Here is a 19372-nt window from a genome sequence, read left to right as displayed (position 1 = left end):
CCCATTTTGAGAAACGCTGCTCTAGAGCACTATTTGAGATAATGAAATATCCACAGGACACCTCTAAAATATATGTTAACCGGCAAATGTCCTCCTCTTGATTCTGAAAAACTATTTCATCAAGTCAATTCTTCTTCCTCCACTACTTCATCAACTTTTGACATTATTCCACTTGATTTAATGCTTAATTTTCCTCACCACTACACTAGTTAATACAAAAAGAAAATAAGCAAAGCTATCCAGGTGGAATGCAAAAAAGGAGAAGAAAATTAAAGCTTTGTTAGCAATTTTTTTACTCAAGAGGATGCGTGTCTGCTAATGTGTTTTACCTGTGCCTGCGGTGTGACATGATTTCCTTGTTGCCAGTGCTGTTTCCAGTGTGCCAGGAATTGACTTCTTTTCTGTTTTCATTTGAATATGTCTAAACAAATTGGTGCACTGTAATTTCAATTCCAAAAAAAAAACAAACTGAAGATTAATAAGAATGGGCATTAGAAAAAATAAGAGAAGTTGGGACCAGAATCATCAATAACCAATCAAATCACCAGAACCTCCTCCCGACTTCCCCTCTTTAATGCAGCTCTAGTTTTTCGGTGATGGAAGACACAGGACACAGCTGATCTACCACAAAAGGCACTAACAACAGCAACTTTCAAACACCAAGGAAATAAATAAAATAAGACATTTGGCTGCCATGTGGTTCTTGGAGAGTGATTGTAGAAAACGGTGCAGTAATATCAGAGGAAGGAGCTGAGACAGTTTGGATGTGGGAGGATAAGCCTGGAGCAAACCGGCTGCCAATGGTGCACACTGACTCACTAATGTGGATTTCAGTTACTCACAGACTAGCTACACCCATATAGTATTAAGACATTACGAAAACCAGAATTACTACCACATGGTTGTATGCCTCCGCTAACCAGTCAAGTTGTATTTGCACCCATGTCTGTCCAGACTTACATAATAAATGTAGTGAAAACTTTGAAGGAATTTCAGGGGAAAAAAAAAAAACTTTATTTTTTGAACTTTAATTTGGTGAAATTGAAGCAATCACTACATTGACTGTTTTTACAGAGGAATACAGAGGACGGATGGAGAGCTTCATCACATGGTGCAACGACAATCGTGAAGAAATTCTCATAATCGCTTTAAACAAAGTTTAAGATAAAGCTTTACCTATTATGAATAAATAAGTTAATTTGCTCAAACTTTTTGGAGTGATTCCTTCAAAACAAAGCAGTGCTGATAAACTGCTGTAGTATTTGTGAGGCCTGGATAGCAGAGGACAAAAATGATGTCAGCTTCACTGAGAATGACCTGGGGAAAAATGATAAGATAAGACTTTATTGATCCCACACCAGGGAAATTTAGTCGTTACAGCCAGCAAGTATTACAAAGAGCAAGCATAGTGGCATAAAGAGGTCAAAATAGAAAGGTACTGTATTTCATTTTTTTGTGTAATTTCAAGTGCAATGGATTTGCACTGCACATCACATGTATTCCTATAGATATGAAAATATATTTCAAAGTCATCTTTACATTACAGCTGGAATACATCAATTATATCTAGTAAATTGGTTTTTTGAGCCAAAGTATGGAAGATACAATCAGAAGTAAATGCTTGGTTTTTGGTTATTCGGAAATATTATGACACTGAATTCCATATGGAAAGTGAAGTAAACCTACACACCCATCCAAATACCAATAATAATAACAATAACCAGATGTATGGTACTGTATGTACATGCAGAGTTGGGTGTGTTTGTCTCATGTCTAAGACTGTAATATGTCAGAATGCATTTGTGTCATTGAAGCATTCTACAGCATGACAAATATTCAACAAATCTCTTACAGTCACAACGTTCATGTATAATTCATGTCTAGCTGTCAGTTGAGATATTGCAAACCCCCACATTGAATGTTAGAGTGAAAAAGTGTGTGAAAAATGCTTTGAAATTAATGAATCAAAAAGAGAGCAGAGCCAGTCGTGGGGTGACAGTGTTTTAACAAGCAGCAGTCTTCAATTGTTGCACTGTTACAGCTTTCACCCAGAGCTGCAGCCAGTGCTGGAGCTGTGGTCGCCTTGTCGAGCCAGAGCCCCATCACACTTACACGAATATTTATAGTCTCATTCTTTAACACAGTCCAACTTGCTGCACTTGTCTCAGAGAACGTAAAGTGACAAGCAGCACAGTTACTTAAAGTGAATTATGCCTTGCAAATTGATCCATGTAACTCCCATTTAATGTTTATTATGTTGCCAATACCCAACTGCTTACAAATGTGCAACTAACTAGTCAGAGTAGATTGATTTTTCATGGACATGAACTAAAATTGCTTTCTTTGAAAGTTAATGATGTCATATTTTTCATAGCTTCTAATGATGTGATGTTCTGTGCGCGCGCACACACACACACATTGCACGAGAAGACTTTTTCAAGCCAAAAGGCCCTTACTTACAAACAACAAATGTTGAAATACAAATGTAGCGCTTATCTTCATTTGTTGACTGATAGTCAGGCATTTATTTGTATTAGAAGGGGTACTGCAGTAATTTTACTTGTCAAAGGCAATTTACTACTCAGGGATGGTACAACTCAGCCTGTGAAATCAGTTGTATAATGTGCTCTGTGGCTCTGGATGACTTTGAGAAAATGACTTGAGAAGCCTTGGCTTTGACAGAGGCTACATGTCAGCATAGACAGTCTGCATTACAAACTAGACAGACAGAAACATATTGATGCTTATTTTGTGTTGATTACTGAATGGCCATAATTTTGACATCTTTATCTTACATACTATGCTGCTGTTGGAAAAGAATAGGCAGCAAACAAAATGTTGCACTGTGACCAGTGGTCACAGTAGTCAAGACATTTCTGTCATCCAAATTGCTGGTGCTGCACCTTCAAGTAACATAAGATAACAATTTTACACAGCATATATATAGCAAAATTTCAGACAAAACAAGTTCAACAAACAAGCAGACAGACAACATCGGCCCAGCACACTGGCTTTGTCAAAATCAGAATCAGAAATACTTAATTGATCCCTGAAGGGAAATTCTTTTGTTACAGGTGCTACTTATAAGAATAGAAGAGATAGAAGAGATTTACATGTATTTACAAAAATAAGTTATATAACAGTGTAAAAAATAAATAAATGTATGATAGAATAAATGTACAACAGTGGATATTACACAAGTTGAATTATTGCACAGAGTAATCACGCTGTTGGTTATTGCACATGATGCACATGTTGCATATGATTATTATATTAAGTCAGCAGTGAACTGCAGTATAGATATGAATGATCTGACGGGGAGTGAAAAAGTCCAAAGGCCATTCAGAGGGAGGAGTTGTACAGTTTGATGGCCACAGGCAGGAATGATTTCCTGTGGCGTTCAGTCGTGCATGTTCATCACAGTGGGGGAATATGTCGCTCTTCTTCATTGTTCTTCAGTGTTTCTGAAAGACAATGCAACTTTATGGCACTATGCTGTAAGATGAAGTAAGCTGTGGCTACAACAATAATACTTATAAGATGATACTTATTGTAGTTTGATCTTATCGATGTAGGATGAATTGATTGGGTTTCAGATCTTCCCTGGATTTGTTTATGGTAATTCAAAGATAAAATAATGCCAATCTTGTCTTTTAATTGCTTGATGCTGAAGGGAGCATAGAACTGAGAAACTAATCCAAGGCTAGAGCAACCCTGTAAGCTGTCAATTAATTGATTTGTTGAAATTCTTAATTGATTATTAATGTACAATGCACAAACACCTGGAACATCATCAACCATGTGAATGTGTCATCACAGCACAAAGCTCCAGCCTCTGAGCAGAGAGCCACCAAACTGTCCAAACCCTGCTGCTTCCAAGTTTAAGTCTAAACTGTTAAGCTCTACTTTGTTCTTATTTTTCTAAGACTAAGGTTAAATATCTGGGCCTCTAGTAGAGCAATGGGGCAGTTTATTTTTTTTGTGAGTGGGCCCCATTTTTGTCTCATGCTCATTTATGCTTGTATAAGTGATACAATAGACAGTCAAAGGTTTCACACTGTTCCACTGATCCGTAGGTGGCATTAATAGACCAAGAAACACAGCAATCCTCCAACAAAGTCAGCAAAGAAGGAGACAACATCTATTAAAATACAAAAAAAATCCACAGGGCCCCTTAAATTATACCCTTTGGCTCTTGGAACATTCTACAAATACTGGCTTAATCTAGCCTAATTACTTAAAAAGGAAATGCTCCTCTTAACTGGATAGGTGCTTAAAACTGTGCAGCTAGCTGTATTGTGTGGAGCAACACCACCCCCTTCTGACACTGTAGCCATGACTGGCTGAAATGACAGATGACAGATGACAGCAGTCACACAACCACCAGTGGGAACCCTTTGCTTTTCCCTTCAAATAAGTGACTTCTGGCTCATGTTGTATTAAAAACATTGTGTTGCTTCTTAAATAAAATTCAAGTCTAATCTGGACACCTCTGCTGTCTGTCACGGAGCCATAAGCAGACAGATTCTTTGATTTTTCAGTTACTGCGACAGTGAAATTACAGAAGTTTTCTTGGAGAAACATCATATTGGTAACACAGTAGTAGATGCCACTCAGCCATGGAAGAGAGTGAAAATTGGCTCGTTAAATCAGTTATCATCCATCACAAAGTGTGTGTGTGTGTGTGTGTGTGTGTGTGCATGGTTAAAAAGGTTATTTCTTAATAATTGATCATTTTCTCATTTTCCAAGGAGTGAAGTGTGGCATTATCACATTTTATGTCAGTTTGATGATATTGATTGTTTAGCCAGGTGGGTGACAAACACAGAAACCTCACATTTCATTATATTTACCTGTATGGTGTGAGTATGGTGTCCTGATCTACCCTATGTTGTGTATAACTGAGTGACTGTGAATTGATTGTGCATCATTCTCTGGTCATTTGAAGCAGAGGACGTTTGCGGCCAGCCCCTTCTCCGAGCCCATCATGGTGAAGCTCCACAGTGGGATGACCCGACAAACTGAAGACCCAGAGATGCTGTGGGTGATGGGTCCAGTGCTGGCTGTCATTCTCATCATCGTCATCGTCATTGCTATTTTACTCTTCAAGAGGTGAGCCTGTCAGACATGCTTCTTAATAGGAACTTCCATTGAAAACCAATGACAAGGGACTGTAGGAAAGTGATTACGGTGCCAAAGGGTGTTTCGCCTTTTAAAACAAAGGCCTCCCCAGTATTACTCATATTTCCTTTGGACCCTATCCTTGACCAGAAAAAACTGCAACACACCCTCTAATATTTTGATGTCAAAAGTGAAAGTGGGGGCCACTGTTGACTCCAACAAAAGCCTTTTTGATCCAACTATTTCACCGTGAAATTTTTGCCCAATGAATCTCACAAGGCAAGGCAGAAATAAAACATATGTACTTCCAAAAAAGTGAGACTACTCCCTCTCAGACTATTTCTTTAAGCAAAAAGGAAAAAGAAAAGGGAAAAGGTAAAAGACATAACCCTCCCCCTTTTCTGACCCCTTTCCCTCTAATATTTTTGTACAACCCTTAAATAAGATAAAACCACATACATGTAGTGTATGCTTTTGTTGATTTTAATCAAAACTGCATTAGAATGAGCTCAAGTTGCAGGAAAAATATTGGGTATGGGTAAATATTTAATCGACAGTTGATTCACAGTTAAGATGTGCCATGGATAAAGATTAGTGGGAGCTGTAAACATTTTTACACTCCCTCTGTCAGTGGCTACATTTACATGGACACTAATAATGTGATTATGTGTTAACATGATTTGGCAGTTCTTTGAAATCCTCTTTACATGCTACTGGTTGTTATTTGGCTTTTGTGTGGAATTATGGGTGCCATTAATTTCTACATCCATCGACGGCAAGTTTTACTTCCGTTATTAGCAAAAAGGGCGAAGAAGAAGACAAAAATGAAACGGGCATGCTAGGGTCAACTACGCTGCACTCTCTCAGCATGAATTCCTTTCCCTCTGCTGACCAAAAATGCAGTTTTTTCAGTCCCGCTGCCATCTTTCATGTGACGTTTATGATGGATGTCACTTCCTGTACATGCACAATGTGATCAGAGAGAAAGAAATGCAATTAAGGTGTATGCATGCACTGATTATGAGCTTAATCACATTAGCATAATCACATGATGTTGTTTACATGGACTCCACCATACTCACATTAAGGCCTTAATCATATTACAATCGCATTATTAGTGTCCATGTTAATGTAGCCACTGCAAGTGAAATACCATTTCAACAATAATGTTAGTATACAAATGTTCCTTTTGTCTCATCTGTTATGAAAATAATAGGAATAGTTTCAGTGTACCTTGAAGGCAGTGAATGTTAATTGTCTGCATCCTCATATCATCTAGCTGAGTGATCATTTTAGCACAGTCCAGAGAGAGACCTGAAGCATTTTCTTCAGGACAGCAGATGACAAGAACATTTTACAAGGGTCGGGCACCAAGAATTAGTCGGTGAAGTATTTGAGAGTACAAACAGACCTTCACTGGCCACAGGGCAAAGGTCCTCCATGGCATATGGGAAGAAGGCGCGATGAGTTGCCCCACAGCCCTGCTCTTCCAGGATCACAGTTGGTTTGTGCTTCCTGTGCATGGGTCAAACATCTGGAGCTGCTGACTGGGCTGAAGGGGGCTTCCATATGGCTGCTGCTCTACTCAAATCCACAACATTAATTTTTTGTCTTATTCTCATTCCTCCTTTTGCTCTTGTTCTCTCTTGATGTGTCTGGATTAGCTCAGTAATATTTGCACTGGAGAGTCCATTAGGAAACCATCTCAAACTGAAATTGTTTGCTCTTCCAAGACCAGGCTGACCAGTTAGAATTTGAACTAAAAGAATTTAGAAAGAAAAGACTGAGAGTAAATGACAGTTGTTGATTAGCATTAGCATGTGAGAGAAACCCAACACGCCGCCAATGTAGACAGCTGTGTTGATTATCTGAACATGATGACTGAAAAAGTGGGGTAACACAATGGAATGCTGGAGCAATGTCAGTGGATGAGAAGAGATTTGCACTTTGCATTGGAATGCATTTTTCTGCCACTGCACCGGCGACAGTCATGGGTTGGAGATGTTTGTGAAGTATCCACATTTTATAGTTTCCTTGCAGCAACATCCATTATTGAAGCATTGTAGTCCACCACAAGCTCGTTGGTTCCGCTGATATTGAGCTTCAGGTGATCGTCTGATATCCAATAACTCTTACTGACCATATATTCCTAAATCACACATTAGGTATGGAGTTTTTGATGAGACAGCTTGCCACCGGTCTGTCACATCACACTCCAGCTATGTGAAAGCTGTATTAGACTCAGGTCAGTAGCAGGGCCATGAAGTCAGGTTTATTCCAGGTCACTGGAGTTGTCTAAAAAATATGTAAATCAGTATAAATAGATTCATAACAGTGTCCCGCGTGTCCTCTTGTGTGTTCAAGGGAACTGCACTACAATTCATTTGAAGATACTTATGTATCAAACTGAAGGATGTAGCACTTTAAACAGAAGTGAAAGATGAGTGAACGCTGAAATTCTCACAAGCTGGAAGGAGATGCTGCTCAGCTGGCTGCGGATCAGGTACAGAGCACAGGGAGGAGTAGGAGTAGTCAGAAAGGTGCTGTCAGGCGCACTTCCTGTTCAATGTGTCACTGGCATTCCCGCTGCTGACAACTTGTAAATGAATCCTTTCTTTTTCTGCTCCTTTCTTCCTCTATCTGCCTGCTTTCTGTGGACACAGCAAACAAGAAAGGTTAGTGCCTCTGTCTGTTCATACGCCGCTTCACCCCCACCTTCCTCTTTAGCTGTCGGCCTGCCTCCACACTCCTTCCTGTGGGAAAACATGCTGTTTGGTTGAACACGTCCATGTATTCTGACAGTGATGATGTGAAGTGACAGATGCTCATTGTTTCTGTTACACTTTCAGCATCACGCCGCCATGCCAGCTTCTCTGAGCTGTCTTCAAGCTTTTTTACTCAGACATGTCAGCTTCAACTGACAGCAGCCTTGTGTGTCAGGGTGTTAAATTATGTTTTAGCATGTTTGTTTCTTTGTGTGTGTTTTCTGCTGTTCAGTTCTGAGTGCTGAGTTCACAAATCCTGTTGATCTTCCCCTCAGAATAATCCTCCCTCAATTCTTTCTTCACCTCTCAAACACTCAAATGCACCTGCAGCTTTGCCAGCAAAACAAAGGCCAGACCTGAAAAATCCAATCCTGATATCACCTCGAGGCAATAACTGACTTCACTGTGACCTTTTCTCCCCTCTGTGTTGTCTGCCTGGCCTGTATAATACATATTGACTGTCTTTATGACTAATACTTAGAGAGTTGTGATGTGTGTGTGTGTGTGTGTGTGTGTGTGTGTGTGTGTGTGTGTATGTGTTTGTGTGTGTGAGTCATGCATATCGAAACATTTAATTACATTAATATACATCTATCCATCTACATGTACATGCATAACATCGCTCAGACGTTTAGCCCATTTCATTTTGAAACATTCATTCAGTTTCTTCATGCTTTTAATTTGGTTGGGCTTGGGCTTTCCTTTTGCCACCAAATTCTTTGCTACACTATTTTTTGAAATATCTGAGTGACATTTGCATAGAATTCTCCAATTTCCATCCAACACTCAGAAGATGCAGACAAATTATATCTAGTAGGGCTAAGAGATTCTTTTTGTTGTTGTTTTTGTTTTTTTGTTCTTTTTTTTAAATACCTGAATCGATTCCTGAACTGATTTTATATGTGTATAAATATCTTAGTCTGTCAGTTCAATGCTAACCTATAATGAGAATTACCATTAACAGAACTTGCGACTGCAATAATACTATCTGAACAAATGATCCATTTTACTTCACATGAAACTACGTGTGTGCTCAGTACTTACTGGCATGTATTTCCTGTGCTTCATAAAGACAATGATAGCTGGTGACCTCACATTGCTAACTCAGTCTGCTACGGTGCAGCTGAAGCACTACACACTGACCAGCTACAGCAACCTCAAAGGGTCAAAACTCAAACTCAAAATGGGTTTAAAATGCAGCCATCACTAAGTGGAGCCATTCTGTGCCAAGAGAGGGCAGCACACAGATATTTACAGTATTTAGCACTTTTATATGTCAAGTTTTGAAAGTGCAATTTTCAAGTTCAGTTCCATACGTGAAGGATGTAATTTAAAGTCATATGAAATGAATGATTCAACTTCTCCCAAAGTGTTAAAATAGCAAAAAAAAAACAAAAAAAAAACACAATAAATCATAATATTGGCACTTTATTATATAATTCATTATATACATTCGAATAAGCGAATGTATGACATCCATTCCTTTCACGTTGGGAACACTGTGGCATGCCATACATAGCTTAACAGCATAGTGTGAATGAAGCAAATCATGTTTTAAGTTTTTCAAATGGCTTTATGCCTTTATTATCTATGAATTTTCCAAATATATCTAATCCCTTTGAGACCATATCTGACATATTTTATGATCCATGCTTGGTATAATGTCAGGATTTTATTTATATCACTGAACAACACCATTTCTTCATCTAGATTAAACTGACACCTGACTGTCTTCCAAGTTTTCAATGTATTTTTCACAAACATGTGGTATTATTAACAGGTTACCAGCAGAAATCTGTGCGGACATATTAATTTGGCAAAAATTAGGAAGAGCTAATCCACGTGTAGATTTACTTTATTTCAGAACCTTCTTTTTTGTTCTTGGCTTTCACTCATTCCAGAGGAATTAACATTGTTTTAACATTGTAAAATGTAGCAGAGCTGCATTTATTAACACTAAAACAAAAAGCGAGGTAACACAATTTAACATTTGAAAATATTCCCTAATTTGACATTAAGTGCTACCTTTTAGTCACCTTGGCCTGTCCTTACATCATCACACGGTTACCGTCTCTCATTAAGCCACTTTCTTTCCTCCAGGAAACGAACATCTCCAGCCAAGGACGAGCACAAGGCAGGGGTTAAGGACTCACTGCTGGCCCATTCCTCAGATCCTGTGGAGATGAGGAGACTCAACTATCAGACACAAGGTATGGACACACACACACACACACACACACACACACACACACACACACACACACACACACACACACACTGTCCCCATGCCTGCAAGTTGACCCTTACTGAGGTCCAAATTATCTCTCTGTTGTGTCTTTTAAGTATGCGAGAGAGACCATTCTGTGTAATTTCCCTGTTTTAAGTATTTTATCACATTTTGATTTGCTGTCGATGCCATTAACTGTTAGTACAAACCCAAAACTTCCCCTGGGGTTATGTGTTGTCTGAATACATTTTGTTCGCCATTTACTTCACAGTTGCTTCCATTTGGTCATGTTTCCAATTGCTCTTAAGCAACTGCCAATGAAACTCAATACTTTTGTCACATTAAAAGCCTTCCAGTGGCTTCAAGGGCTTCATTTCTCCCACTGTCATGGTAGGCTTTTAATGGCAAGCATGTGTTCAGTGTCACAGATGGCAAATCAACAGTGATATGTGTGTGTGTGTGTGTGTGTGTGTGTGTGTGTGTGTGTGTGTGTGTGTGTATTTATATATATATATATATATATATATATATATGCAAAGTAAAAGCAAAGAATTAGATAGTGAATGAAAGCAGTGTTTCTGTTATAAAGAGAATGTCAGAGTGGTGAGTGTGACTCTGTTGTTGTACTGAGGGGATTAGAGCTGTGGAAATGGACATTAAACTGATTTACCACAGGAGCTGTTTGAGTAGAGGTAATTCCAACCCCCCACTGCTTTTTATCTCAGTCATAATTCAAATAATAAATAATGATAAATAAAAATTTACCAGCTTTTATTTGTCAATTCATGGTGACCATCAACTGTTGGTATGGTGTAGATTTCTAACAACTCAAAGACAAATTGTGTTGACTCTCATGGTGACTTTTTAAAAGTTTAATCATTCAAGTGGCAAAAAACGAGCACAACCTACTGTAAAAAATTCAATTTGTGGACATCCATCTTGAGGTGCTCTGAATTTGAAAGCATTTTTTAAATATGTAAAGGCTGTGTTCAGGTTAAAACAGGGTTGTAAGTTGTTCTTTAATAACTTCAATTTCATTAATCATAACTGTCTTAATAAAAATAAGTTTTAGAAAGTGTTAAGATTATGCTATACAACATTTACTTGTTGAGTGTTTTTGCAATGTCATTTTGTAGCTTGAGTGAATTCTTTTTCCATTACTTTTAAAATGATACCAAGAGTTACAAGTCCCACAAATTAAGTGACAGAAAATGGAGTTTGTCCAGGCCCTCCAGAACATAGACATACTACACATTCTATAGAGCTGTTTCTGATCTGACAGCCCCTGTTGGTGGGATAATCATTCTTCCCTGCACAGACATTTTTGCCCTATAAGTTCTCCTGTCTTCCTTCTTTGCTCCCATCATAATCACTTTTAGTATGGTGAACCCTGAAACCTGTTTCTTGGTTTTAATTCTGTCTATAACTCTCTTTCTCAGTTTTACATTAGTTTTTCTTTGTCACTCTGCTGTCTGTTTCACTGATTGTTACTTTTTCTCCTCCTCTGCAAACATCCAACTACTTCACTTATCTCTTTCTCCCATTTGTCTTTCAGTGGGAGGTTTTAAACTCACAGTTTGTCATTGTTTTTCGACCATGTTCCTCTCTCAATCAAACGGGTGACATTTACCTCTGGCAGCAGTGGGAGGGAATTTGGCAGATGTTGTTTACACCAACATGAATTCATCAACTCATTTCGCTGCCAACCTTTGTTCCCCCTTCATTGAAAACTCACTGGGTGGCCTAGAAGCCTCAGAAACTTCCAGTTTATTCACAAACACAAACAAACACAAACAAACTGACAGATGATATCATGTATTCTTATGAGGCTGTTAAAGAAGCTTCACTGTCCTTGAGTATGTCCATTTTATGCTTCTTTATTCCACTATAAGGCAAACAATTCACTTCACAACATTTATTTGACAGTTATGGTTAGTACCAAGTAACTATGAGTTAGCCACGTTTTCCCTTCAAACTTTAACTTGCGAATTTCATACATGTTAATACATGTTCAACTGAAAATATATTTTGGTAATATCTGAAAATACATTTTATTGTCATTTCCACGTAAAGTAGCAGTAATGGAACGCATACATACTCGAGGTCTAAATTCAAGATGTGTTATAAAAGACTGCATTATCTGTAATTCTAAACACCTGTAAATTTGACACAAAGCTATTATGCTGTTCGTCAGGTGTGATAAAATAAGTTAGCCTCTTGTTCTGTTTTTAGAAGGTGATATCTTAATTTTGCTGTGCTGATCAGTAAAGACTCACATGGAAGTTTTCTCTTTTTTAAAGTATTTTAAACAGCAGTTACTTGTAATGGAGTACTTCTACAGTGTTGTATTGCAAATATACAGTGTTTATCGATTGGTTAGCTTCACTTTACATTAATCATCATTCTTCTATTTCATCCTACAACCTGCTCTATTTGGTTATGATTTGGTTGATTAGAATATGTGAATGTCAGCAACCAGTAGCATATAGTACAGGTTGATAGAAGGATCAGAGGTACTGTAGTTGGTTGCCTTGGTGGCAGATTGCTTACTGTCTCAGAGAGCCTCAAATGACCAGTGGTTGTGTTGTGTTTTAGCATATTCACTTCAAATCCTGTGTACTTTAAATTACTTCTTAGTGCTTTACAGAGACAGCTGACTGGTGTAATTAATGTAATGTAATGCTGACTTAAAACTGACCAACAAAAACATGTGAAATAATTTGTAGGTAAGGACCTAAAAGTAACAAATGTGGTGATATGGTCCTTTAAGTGTTCACTTTCCTTGGGGTTGCAATGCTCATGGTGAGTAAAAGCACATTGTAAAATAGATAAAAGTTAAGGATCTGCAGCTTGTTTTTGAACCCTCGCAGATGTGGTGAAGAAAATGTACAAGATGTTAAGCTTTTTTTTTTTGTTTGTTTGTTTTACCATGTTCACCATCTTAGTTTAGCCTAGCATGTTAACATGCAAATAAGCACAAAGCACAGTTGAGGCTGATGGGAATGTCATTAGTTTTGCAGGGATTTGATCTTAAACCAAAGTATTGCTGAAATCGCTTGTGTTCAACAGAGCAGATGTGCTCATTGGCCAATAGAAACAATGGTGCACTGTTTGGAGATGGAGAAGTTATTATTCCAGTGTTTCATATATTTATTATATTATCATACTACTACTAATCATACAAAGATAAAGTTTATGACCACTGATCAATATTTATTCATTACGTGCATCAGAAATGTGACATCACGTCATTTTTTGAGGCCAAGTGTGTTTAAATTTTGTTGAACTGAAACACAATGTCATTATGCCTTCAGGTGTTGGACTGACCAATTGACCAACAACACATGCATAAAGCTGCTGAACAGAGCAGATGATAAAACAGACATGCAGCTCCCCTGTTAAAGCTCCCTGTGTTCTTTTCTTTTCTGTCTTCTCCTAACTGAGCCCTGTACTGTGTGTTTTGCCTGATCTTTTCCCCCACAGGTTCCAGTGCCCCGAGTTGCCCGAACACTCCAAGTTAGTCTTCATTCCTTTTGTGTTTTACTAATGTTTCCTACCATTCCTGCCTTCTTCCCTTTCTGTTTCACTCAGCAGTCATTTTAACTAGAGCCCTCTTATTTAACCCATCACCTTCTCTTCTCATGGTCTGTCATGACAGCCATTTACACCAAATGGTTGTCATCAAAACTTAGAGATGACAATAAATACAGTAGAAAGACAATATTAGATGATAAATTATGTATCAAAACAAATATCAGTGTAAGATGCTGTGGGTACTCTCACATTCCAACCACCCCTGTGACACCTTCCCACTCACCAATTGCTTTCTGAGATTTCTTTAATGAATCAGCATTTGTAGATGCTTACATCACCAGTGTAGTTACAGCATGCTGTTGAAGAGCTGCACAGTCGGACACCATCCCTCTGCTCACCACACAGCATTCTCACTGCTGTGACCAGTTAGCTCTGAGCCTTCAACATGCATCTCACCCTGGTTACACTGTCCAGTGTGTGTGTGTGTGTGTGTGTGTGTGTGTGTGTGTGTGTGTGTGTGTGTGTGTGTGTGTGATGGACTGTACTTACCACTTCATCTCTCCCTGTAGGAATGAGGGAACATCCTCCCATTGCTACCTGTGACCTAGCAGACCACATAGAAAGACTGAAGGCCAATGATGGTCTGCACTTCTCTCAGGAGTACGAGGTAACTCTTCCTGCTCTTCGACATGGTTTTTAAGTGAAGCAACTTACACTTACAATTTCTTTCTTTTTCTATTCCTGTGGTGTTTGAGAACGGAATCTTAAATACATGATTGTCTGATTATCAGATTTTGTAGTTTTGTAGTTGTCCACACTGTACAAGTTGAAGAAGCTATGCTGTTTGTTTAAACAAACTTCTATTTGAGGTTTTATCAAATTTACAATTGCAAGTTCTGTCAGTGTCACTTGATTATAACTTGAAAGTTTTAAGGAGACAAACTCAAGAAGTTCCATTCTCCCACTGACAGTGTTGTGTAATCACTATAGTTTTTGCTGCACTGTAAGAAGCCAGTGGATCAGGGACTGACATTTTGTGGTTGTAATGTTTTATGAAGATATAGTGAGTGCAGTGGTTCAAGTGGACACTTGTCTTCATTGTGATTGCATTGTTTTGATCAGTGTAACTCATCAGAGACACATTCATAAAGTGACAAAGAAACCCCCATTCCATCATTTGTCAAATTAGTAAAAAGAAGGTTTTCTGGAGAATTTTAAATACAAATCATGCTGCGAGTTGCAATAACAAGCTAACAGAGTTTCTAATCAACTTGATGAGTTAACATTTAGTTGGACATATAATGAGTTGCCTTCACAACTAAAGAACACAAGTCATCAGCTGGGGCACAAAAAGTGTTTTGTTTTGTTTTGTTTTTCAAAGTCAGTATTTAGATTTTTTTTGATTCATTAAAGCTGATGATAATATAAACTTCTATTCAACTATTGTTTTTCTTCTTTTTATGGGAGCAGCATTTTAGTGAAAAATATATAATATAATATAATATAATATAATATAATATAATATAATATAATATAATACATTTATTTCCTCTTGTCAGGGTAAAATGCCTCTGAAATAGCAACTGAGGGACTATAAAACTGTCCACTTAAAGCCAGACTTAAGAAATAGTTAAATGTGGGTGAGCAGTTCCTGTGTTTTTGAACTTCAAATGAGTTTGGACAGAAAATGTTTCCTGTTTTAACTCAAAATTAAATAGAGTATACAGTCCTTGACGTATTCAGGTAACCCTACGGGTTTCTTTGTCTTGTTAGACCAGGGATAAATATATGCAGTATTTACCCATGCCTATATGCCTATTTTTTTCCAGAGATGTTTTTACGTATGTATAGAGCTGGCATAACATTGTAAAGTCAAAGTTTTGGTTATGCATACATCAGCTGCATGCTGATGTATGCATACAAGAATAATATCTCACTGCTTTTACCTACTGTAAAAGCCAGTGAGGGTTTATGGCTTGTTGATGTCCTACAAAGGAAGGTAATTTAAATTTAAAGTGGTAAATTTCCAAGTGGATAAAGCAGGACAGATGGGTGCACTGTTTATGCACAGCAGAAGGAAGGGGGCATAGAAATTATGAAACAGCAACTGAATCAACATTTCTACCTTTCCCAGTTTTTTCTTCCTACACAATGTGGTGAAATGGAGGGAACTTTTTAGGGACAGACTGTTGTTTTTTCCAGTGAATGAAACAGTCAATTCAGATTAGTATACTTTGGTGAGCCTTGCTTCAGATGTGAGCATTTGTTCAAAATATGCTTAATTCAGTTCAATCCAATTCAATTCAATATTCCTTTATTAGTCCCGCGAGGGGAAATTCCAAAGAGGAGAATTCAGGTGAAACGAATGAAATGTCAGGGATTGGATGATACTAACACACATTTCTAAAGATTAGCATGCTTAATGTTATTTACCACTCTAATGATGAAAAATTTCATCAGATTATGAAAACACAGATGGTGTGCAGCTTTTGCTGCTGACAGATAAATTGACTGTATTTATACACAAGTGTGCATTCACTCACTCACACATACATTCACACATACTTCGACTCGTAGACTGCAAGGCCAGGGATCGAGCCACTAACCTTCTGATAAATGGACTACCGCTCTACCTCCCCACTGTGACACATGCTCACCTTATTCAGTTAAAGACATTGTTGCACATTTGTTCAGCAGGAATGTTTTAGTTTGGTTGACATTATAAGGAAGGGTATATATATATATATATGTGTGTGTGTGTGTGTGTGTGTGTGTGTGTATAGTTGTTACAAAGCAAACGCATGACAGTGATATATTGGTGTAAACTCATATAAGGCATTACTAATAGAATAGAACTTCTTAAATTGTGAATTAAGTAAAAATATTAATCCAATATTGTACATTAATAATAATAATAATAATAACAATAATAATAATAATAATAATAATAATAATAATAATAATAATAATAATAATAATAATAATAATAGCCAATTAAATAACAAGTTATACTGTTTAACTTGTAATATGCACACAATGACCAAACCTTTTCTCTTATGCATGCTTGGAAGCCCTTTTGACGCTCTGGTTCTGGTCACCTCACAGAGCAAACTAAAACAAAGCAACAAATTACAAGCAAATAGCTGACATCACATTATTGGCTGAGGACCTTGAGCTGTGTGGCTCCACTTTTAAAAACATCTCAAACACAATTTGTACAATTAGCACAAGTAGTATACTGCATTTGTCTGTAATCTTGCCAAACAAGGTTCCACGGGCATTATAATTATGGATGGCGTACATGCAAACCAACAAAGGCAAGCAGTATGACCAAATGATTTGTGAATTAACTTTACTTTAATTTTTCAATATTTTGAACTTTATTATTGAAGTTGAAGTTGAAAGTTACTGTGTGTATGTGTCATGTTTTGTTTTTACTTGCTTTAGCCTGTGTTTTTGCCTTACTCCTTGCCAGTTTTTCTTCGTACCATGTGTGTCCAGCATTCTAGCTTTTTTCTTGTGTTTTTGCTCCTCGTTTTTTTCTAGCGTTCATTCCCCAGTCTTTTTGGGTTTTGCTGTGTTTCCCTGGACTCTGCCTGTATTATTGGACTTTGATTCTTGCGTGCTCCCCTTTCGGGTCTGTATGCCTGTTTGGACTGCCTTACCTGGCTTTGACCCTTGCCTGCCTCACCATCCTGTAAGCCTGTGCAATTTTTGGATTTTTGAGCTAATACATTTATTGAACTGCCTTTACTCTGCCTCAAGCGTGTGCATTTGGGCCATACCTTTTGTACTCCTTGTTTCCCCATATCCACAAGCATGACATTCCTGCTTTACTTATACCATGGCTAGTAGTCAAGAAAACGCCATCAGCTATTAGCGAAGACGTTACAAAAACCAGTCTGTAACAATGAGTCAGCATATAAGTATATCCAGTAGGCTTCTGATAGAATGCAGCAATGACTACTTGCACAAACATGGAGAAATTTTGTATCATTTTAACCCTTGGTTTTTGGATTTTGACATGACATAACCCATTCAATCAGAATCATAATTCTTATTTTAGCCAATCTAAGCACACAAAGAATTGACATTTGCTTCCACAAATGCAACATTGTAGAGTAAAAATAGACAAAAGTAAGTTCATAAAAATAATGAAATAAAATCACATTGATATTACATTTTAAAATCTATTTAATAGAAAAGTAATAGGTTAATGTGACAGGCCTATAAAATTTGATATGAAATCTTGACTGTATAAAGGAAGTATGGACAAAGAAATCACATGTATGTAGGTGAAAAAAAAAAAAGTAATGTGATGTGCATAAATAATTTAAATTATGTAACAGTGATGGTTGATTACAATGCACAATGTAAAGTCCACTTTGATTAAATATATAAAAATACATAATTCCAGCAAGTGTGCCAGGTTTTGAAGCCAATTTGACACATTAAAAGCATCATCAAACAGGTACAGAAGTACATACACTGTCTTTTCAACCGATCCATGAAAGACTAATAAGAAAAGCAGGAGAGGTGTATGAAGAAGATGAAACAAAGATGTAAATTCAGGATTTAGGTTTGCAAACAATTTTCGCCCTTCCTTCACAGTTATATATACTCTCCAATGACAACATGATTTCTGGAGACAAATTCACCTTCTGGTCTGCAATTTAGTTTACTTAATTATACCGCAACACAAAAGTGCATTCCCACACAAAACATAACTGACTGGTTTTCATATGCTGGTTTATTATTCAACATCTCCACACAGCTGCTTGCATCAACAGCAGAATCAGTCATTTCAGCAAGTGCTCCAGAATGACATACTGTATGTTTAATTTGAAGTGAGCCGTCAGGCAGCCATAGTAATTATGCACAGAGCACAGAGGAGTTCCACATAAGGAGGAGGTCAGGGTGCATGCATCAACAAAATGTTTGCTTGAACATGGTGGGTTTATTTTAACCATGACCATGATCGTCCCCAAACCACAACCAGGCAGTTATGACAACAAAGGTCCAATAACCTCAACATAGTTACTTTAACACAAAGTACCTCCCTTAACCCAAACCGTGATCTTTTCCAAAACCGGACCATTTCATTTTTATGCCTAATCCTAACCAGTGATTTGTTAGAGTTCTGGAAGGCACATCCTAGGTGAAAAATGATTGTACTTAAATTATACTTTTTGAAGAATACACATACAAGTAGATTTTGTTCTATTTTTCCTCAAGTAGTCCTTGGGTAACACTTCAGTAATACTTGAAGTGTAAATAGAATGGTTAATTGGCACAACTGAAGTACACCAGTGAAAATCATGATTCATGAGTATTCAAAACACACTTGGCAGTACAATTGGATTATTTCACAGATGCATTGGAAACATACGTAAATATACATAAAATGGAGGGAATTAAAGTACACTTTAATGAAGCATGCTAAAAATAAATATGCTTTTTCAGAAGTACACTTTATAGTACCCTAGTACAGGCTGGTAGCCTTCACTTCTCACCTGATGATGAAGAGGGGATCATACTGAACCACCTCTGTCACCTGCTGAACTGTGCATAGATCAGGCTTTGGTGTGGTGTGATCTACCTGCCTCACTGCTCTTTTTCCCATGTGGAGGACACTGGGAGCACGGTGAGGGTCATGTTTTTTGACTTCCTCAGTGCTTTCAACACACTCCAACGGAGCTGGAGCAAACTGCCACCTGGCTGGGTG

General features: G+C 37.7%; 1 protein-coding gene across 8 annotated transcripts in view; it reads left to right on the top strand.

The window, feature by feature from the left end:
• Positions 1 to 19372, top strand: part of ptprfa (protein tyrosine phosphatase receptor type Fa) — a 328374-nt gene that overhangs the window by 271973 nt on the left and 37029 nt on the right. For 6 of the 8 annotated variants that reach the window (XM_076722953.1, XM_076722954.1, XM_076722949.1 and 3 more), the window contains 5 exons: positions 4949 to 5112; positions 7785 to 7796; positions 9987 to 10096; positions 13597 to 13629; positions 14217 to 14314. In XM_076722953.1, the coding sequence (XP_076579068.1) occupies positions 4949 to 5112; positions 7785 to 7796; positions 9987 to 10096; positions 13597 to 13629; positions 14217 to 14314 (417 nt within the window). The remainder of the gene's footprint in view (positions 1 to 4948; positions 5113 to 7784; positions 7797 to 9986; positions 10097 to 13596; positions 13630 to 14216; positions 14315 to 19372) is intronic. The other 2 variants (XM_076722952.1, XM_076722956.1) reach the window with 2 other exon arrangements.

This window comes from Chaetodon auriga, chromosome 3 (genome assembly GCF_051107435.1).
Source record: "Chaetodon auriga isolate fChaAug3 chromosome 3, fChaAug3.hap1, whole genome shotgun sequence".
NCBI lineage: Eukaryota > Metazoa > Chordata > Actinopteri > Chaetodontiformes > Chaetodontidae > Chaetodon > Chaetodon auriga.
The sequence above is the reverse complement of the archived record's forward strand: the minus strand, read 5'-3'. Positions and strand labels throughout refer to the sequence as shown.